Here is a 7,238-nt window from a genome sequence, read left to right as displayed (position 1 = left end):
GGTAATTAATGATGTATGCCTATAAAAAAAACCCATCAGCATGCAATCTTATATTTGCTAAAAATAAAAAAATAAATAAAAACACAAGAAAAAAAAAAAAACAGAATATCTTAAAATGTTATTACTTACCTGTAAATATTCTTGACGTCTTTCTTGAAATGACGTTTCACATTTTCAGTTGCTTATCAGGTTAATGGAAAATATGGAGCAAATGGAATGGTGAAGAAATGGAATATGAAATAAGGAATGGGAACGTTACAAAATGGTAAATGTTTGATTCTAGTTGGTCGTTGGGAATGAAGGAATGCAAATACTTTGTTTTTATGGAAGTTGTGGTTACAAAAACTCCCAAATTGTCTTTGATATTATGATTGCAATAATTGGGTGTCCCCATTTTTCCTAATTCTGCCAGAGAGCGCGCAAAAGAGAAGAAATCAAATATTTGTAAAGTTCATTTATTTTTCTTTCTTAAATAAACAGTGTTAACTTTTTCCCCTCTTTAACAATCACGTGATCAACTTATTGATAGCATTGTGCTATTTTTTTATAATAATAGTAATAATAATAATAATAATAATAATAATAATAATAATAATATATTGTAAAAGCATAATAGACTTATAACATACGAACGATGTTTTTATGAAAGCTTGAGACACTTGATGAATACCATTTTTAAACATTTAAGTTTATGTCTGAAAATTATGCCTAAGGTAATTCTGTTACCATATAAAGTTAAACATGGTTGCCTCTTATTTATTTATTTACGGGCTATTATCTTCATCTTTATAGTTGTTGTTTCATGACGTTCCGGCCAACTATTCCTCTGGCCTTTGTCAGGAGGAATGCTGAATCCTTTAACTGTATCTTCAGCAATTACTGCCTTCCATAGTTGTCAGCGTCTCACCACGTTTTGGTCAACTAATCTTCTAGCCGGCCGGTAAGATTGAACCCGCTATCTTCAGACAATGCTCACCTGGAACTGTAGAGATTCAATGTCTGTCCACTGCACCATGGGCCCCGAAGGGTAATCATTTCAAAGAATTCCAATAATTAAATAATATATACCATTCGGTATGGACCCGACAATGAAAGATCAGATAATAAAAAAAAAAAACTTGGAATTATAAGACCAAAAAATTCAACCTGTGGCACAGTGGATAGAGACGTTGAACCTCCAGGTGACAATTGTCTGAAGATAGCAGTTTCAATCCTACTCAAAGTCAGCCAGAGGATTAGTTGGCCAAAACGTGGTGAGACGACAACAACTATGGAAGGCAGTAATTACTGAAGAGACAGTTAAGTGATTCAGCATTCCTATCTCGTCGCGGTTAACCACCTGACGAAGGCCAGAGGAATAGTTGCCCAAAACAACAACTATAAAGATGAGGATAATAGTCCGTAAGTAAACAAATAAAATATGCAAATTACTCATCTCAAAGAATTTCCATAATACGGCTGCCTCTTGTTGTCAAGAACACTCAATGCATGTCAGCAATGCCGCTATCCACCGTAGATGGACTGGCATCAACCCATTGGGTACAATCAGGAACATGAGCAATATTTGGTCTGTTAAATCTCCTTGAACTAATAACTTTATCTTCAGGGAAATAGAACCTCTGTTGTACGGGTTCCATGTATCTGCTCTGGGTTTGGTTTCCATTATTTGAATCACGTGGCTCAACATAATCTGCATTTCTGGCAACTGAAACAGAGAAAAAAAACAAGATAAAATTTTTCTTTTTGAATTCTGTTAAAGAAAGGCCCAGATTAAATATTAGTCATAGGTATTTTCTTCCTCAAAATTGTTGAGTTATTAATGCTTTATTTTATTTTATTTTTATTTATTTGTTTTTACTAATAATAATCTGCATTTCTGGCAACTGAAGCAAAAAAAAAAAAAAAAGAATGTAATTATTATATTTGTCAATGTTTACTGTTTAAAATTGTATATAAAACACATGTTGCATCAAAAAACTTTACATAATACGCACAATTAAAGTCAAGAAAAATCTTCCTCGGTCATTTTAATTTGCTAGGAAGAGACCAGAGTATAGCTGTGGATCAAACAGTTAGAGAATGATCCCCCTTCTATTGACATAGTAATCTCCCCTGCATGCGTGGTAACTGAAACAAAGGAATTCTTAATTAATTTCATCAGAACGTTGTGCATACGTTTTTTTTATAACTATTAACAAAAATATTTCAACCAGCAAAATAAGCAGTTTATAGGAAATATAGAGTCCTATCGTATCTTATACGGATTCTTACTTTGTTATATACCACTTATCTCAGATTCTTTGAAGGCAACATATTTCTCTTTGCAGTAGATTTTAAAGCCACAAAGTGACATAGGAAATGAAATATATAAAAACTACTGTTATCAAAGTACAATTGGGGGAAAAAAGAAAAAAAAACCCTTAAAAATCTACTGTTGAATAGAAGTTAAGTAAAAATCTAAAGTTGACAGACATTTTAAAATGATTTCCCTTTAGGCTGAAAACTACTAACATTTGTACATAAAAAAAAGTCTATTATGTTTCCGAATTTTTTAGATGAGGATTGATAATTTGCATTATTTAGACTACTATTCTTACAACCTTCTTCAGGTGCATCTTGCTGAACTCTGGGAATCTTTCAGTATAGAAGGATCCATGGCGTAATGGATAAAGTGCTAAATAACGATCAAATCTAACTGACAGTCTTCTGGAGGTTGAAGGTTCAACCTTAAATGCAGATGATACAACAATTACAGAATTATTTAAGACTTCTACCTACCCCATGGTTGACGGAACTCACGCAAGCTAACCCCATCAATTCAATAAATGGTCTCATTGAATATTCCATACAGATTCTTGACTTCAATAGAAAAAAAAATTACTAAGTTTGACAAGATATGCCTAAAGAAGGTCGTAGGTTGTGATGTGATGCTTCCGTTGAGTCTTGAAAGACAAGGATACCCCCTATAGGGGCAGCTGCGCATGTAATTGTGAGGCAAGGGTTGTGCAATCCCAACCACACCTCTCCTGAATCGGCACTGCTTTAGTCTAGTGGCAAGTAGAAGCCCAGGACGACTGAAAACAATGCCGAGATAAGCAGAGAGCACATACAGCACCTGGAAGTCCCAAATAGTCACCCATTTGATATTGACCAGGCTCATCATTGCTTAACTTTGGTGATCTGGCGAGAACTGGTGAGTCAAACGTGATTATACCGTATACAAGTAGGTTATATCACGTGAAACGTTGTGAGAATGACGCCCAAGATGAGAACAATAGTTCAAATTAAAAAAAATTAAAAAAATAGAGCAGCTATTAAGATGCGTTCATTCGATGTACACGTTTAGGGCAGAAATTGTAATTACAAATATAAAAATAACAGAGAAATTGTAATTTCAAATATAAAAATAACAGAGAAATTGTAATTTCAAATATAAAAATAACAGAGAAATTGTAATTTCAAATATAAACAGAACAGAATCTTTTATATCCATATATAAATAAAAGTGAGAATGTGTGTGTGAGGACAACTCTCAACCAACGAATTTTTTATCTACAGACTTGAAATTTAGTATATAAGGTATTCAGACATGTGGAAAACTTTTTAATCGGTTTTTATCTGGAAAAAAAGGGTTGCTAACGGGTCATAATTGAAAAATTAGTACTTGGGCGGGGGTCATCGGATTTTTATCTGTTTGTCAACTGTTTCGTGACTGCGCATGTGCACATCATTCGCATGACAGCATCATTATGTTAAGAATAAGTAGGTTTGAAAACACTTTTTAAATAACTTCGCAAGCTGGCCTAATGGTTATTGTACTTGACTCACTGTCTTTAGGTTTAGGTTTCGGTCTGAGCTCTAATAATTTTTTACTTAGAAGAAGTGAACTGTTTAGAAAAAACATAATACTCGTAAACAATCGAGAATTGTCTCTATAATAATAAATTCTTAATCTGCATGAATTAAAATGTCATATTTAAGCATAGCTTACGACCGGGCAACGCTTGTGGAACTCTCTTCCTGTTGACTGTTTTCCTCCTACCATGGTTTTTTTCAAAACTAAGATTAATAGTCATTTCCTGTCTTTGCAATAATCAGCTTTTGTTCTTGTTATCTACTTACATCAAGTGGTTTCATGCCTAGTCTGTAGCGATTTTCATACAAAAAAAACAAAAAACAATATCAAAATGCTGGCATGAGAATAAATTCCTTCCTAAAAGCATGGAAAATGATTGGACAACAAGAACGGTAAAAGAAAATACCAAGACACTACAGTAAAAGATTTTAAAAATTATTCCTTAAAAAAAGTATCATGTTAGTAAAAATATAAAAAAAAATCTAATATAGGTAGCGTATATGCAGATGTTAGCTCTTCAGTATTCCTATTTGTTTTACCTCCTCACGAGGACAGACTTAGACATCGGTGTCTTTTTTTAATGTGGAAAAAAAAAGGGAACAAAAATTAAAAATTATTTCAGTCGTGAAGGATTTCTCCTCCACTAACTGAGAACAAAAATATTGAAGTGTAGCATCAGAACAGATACTATGCTTTGATCTTTTCTTATGGTATTAAGAGCTACCTAAGTAACACCATTAGAACACAAGATTGGAGCAGATGCTATGATGATTGTAGGGAACTTCTACCATTACAAAGAGAGCATGGATTAGTGTCAACCAATGGAAGAGTCTATCAGACATGTGTATGTAGTGTGATTATGTATGGAAGTAAAAGTTTCATTTAACATTTAAACAGACATCTTGCTGCTCAACTCCCTACATAGTATTCCTGCAAATTATGTCCCAGATAGTAGCCCCCTACATCAAAGTGGCACTGTGCCTTGTTTGGAGTGAAAATGTCATATAAAAAAAAAAACTTAAAAAAACTAAGGTCTTTCATATCTTAACGATTTAGGCATGCTATGGCTATTAGAACAACTATCTTGTAAATGCAAGTTCCAATCTAGTTAAAAGAGCAACGTTTTCTCAATGATTTGTGCAACAGATATAGTAAATAAACATTCTATAAATCTATTAGCTGACTTTGTCGATTCGCTATCATTTCATAAAATTTGCCACTTGAAATAATTGAGATATTAATATAAAATAATAAACATTTCATTCATAATTTTGTTGTAAATACAACAAAATTGTTTTTCTAATTAATTCATATAAATAGATAAACATTACCAGAAATGATATGAGAATGATATGATGAATGTATAATTTAAGACTCAAAGACAAACTTAGATCTGATAACTTCAGAGGAAGATTAAATCTTGACAGTATTAGGAGATGTGTGCAGAACAGAAGACTTTGATGGTATGGCCACGTTGAAAGAATCAGTAATAGTTAATGGGTCAGTAGATATAGAATAGTTAACGTAGCAGGTCCAGTTCACAGAGGAGCACCAATGAAAACATGAAAGGAAGTGATAAAAAAGGACGAGGGATAAAGACCTGGCCAGAGATAGGTTAGTTTGGAAGTCAATTTCTTAAAACCGACAACTCATGCTAGCATGAAAAACGGACGTTAAACTTAATATGAGTGGATGATGATTATAATGACACAAACACATCAGAAGTCTCTGGTACAAAAGGATTCCTGGGGCTGTATAGAAAATGTAATCGATAAAATCGATTAGAATTTCAATTTTTTTCTAGCAAATAATACAGTGATAATTAAAAAAAAAAGTCTGAGTAGTCAGAATAGAATATCGATTCGACAGATGCATTGTTATTTACATCTAACTTATAAAATCCAACTTAATTTTATAGAACAGATAAATTAAAGGAAAATGGTTGAGCTATACATTGTTTGAATTATTGAAAAAATGAGTTTTTAAAGCTAATTACATTTAAAAAAAATAAAAAGATAAAATCCCTTATAACCCCTTTTCTGTCTGCTATACCCCAACCTTTCTCTCCGTCTCCAGATAGATAGATTTAGATAGTTTACTACTTCCGTCAATATAAATTATGGATTATTTAATCTGGTGTTTTATAGGTAATTTTATTACCATTGTTGTATTTTGCATATTATCTATCCTTCTCTCTCTCTCTCTCTCTCTCTCTCTCTCTCTCTCTTTCTCTCCTCCTCCTCCTTCTCCTCCTCGTTTCCCTCTCTCATTTAATCTCATCTTGTTATAGAGGATAAAGAGGAGAGGAAGAGAGAGGTCACTTCATGAATCACAACTTACTGTTAATTGGTAGAATAAAATTGGAATCTTTCTCTGGCATACTAAATCTCCTGGGCCTGCTGGCTAGGAGAAAAGTGTAGTATATCTTCTGATACTACGATTCATCTTTTCTTATCTCAGTCAGTGAGGGAGAAATCCTTCTAGACTGGGGCAGTCTCTATTTTTGTTCCCATCCAAAATGTTTACTTTTTGGGGGGAGTTGGATTTTCCCCACATTAAGAATCGACTTTATGTCTACCTCTGCCCCTCGTGCTGAGGCAAGCAAGTGGGAACTGTGTGTGTGTACACACACAGACACACACGCGCACACACACATATATACACACACGCATATATGCACACACATGTATACAAGTGTATACATATGCATGCATGAATATGTTATTTATTCATGTATGCATGTGTGTATATATATGTATATATATATTATATATAATATATATGTATACATATATTATATATAATATATATATGTATATATATATACACACATATATATACATATATATACACACATATACATACAAACATATATGCCCACATATATACATATACACATAAATATATACAAACATATATATACACACACATATATACACAAATGTATATATCCATATATATGTATGTATATATATATACACACACACATATACATACAAGCATATATATCCACACGCATATATACACACACACACACATATATATACATATGCGTGCATGAATATGTTATTTATTCATGTATGCATGTGTATATATATATGTATATATATTATATATAATATATATATATACGTATGCATATATATATACACACACACACATATATATATACATATATATGCACACATATACATACAAACATACATACACACACGCGCATATATACACATATGCATAGAAACATATATATATACACACACACATATATACACAAATGTATATATCCACATATATGTATGTATATATATATATATATATATATACACACATATATACATACAAACATATATATCCACACACATATATATATATACACACATAT

The 7,238-nt window shown here is 32.3% G+C and overlaps 1 protein-coding gene across 1 annotated transcript in view; it reads right to left on the bottom strand.

The window, feature by feature from the left end:
• Positions 1–990: 990 nt before the first annotated feature.
• The window catches only part of LOC145242527 (protocadherin gamma-B4-like), an 87,494-nt gene continuing 81,246 nt past the window's right edge, over positions 991–7,238 (bottom strand). Inside the window, exon 3 of the mRNA XM_080105600.1 lies at positions 991–1,705. Coding sequence (XP_079961726.1) covers positions 1,482–1,705 — 224 coding nt within the window. The 3' untranslated portion in view covers positions 991–1,481. The remainder of the gene's footprint in view (positions 1,706–7,238) is intronic.

This window comes from Euprymna scolopes, chromosome 21 (genome assembly GCF_053919585.1).
Source record: "Euprymna scolopes isolate OS-2025 chromosome 21, ASM5391958v1, whole genome shotgun sequence".
Taxonomy (NCBI): Eukaryota; Metazoa; Mollusca; class Cephalopoda; order Sepiida; family Sepiolidae; genus Euprymna; species Euprymna scolopes.
Note: the sequence above shows the minus strand (reverse complement) of the source record. Positions and strands in the feature narration are given on the sequence as shown.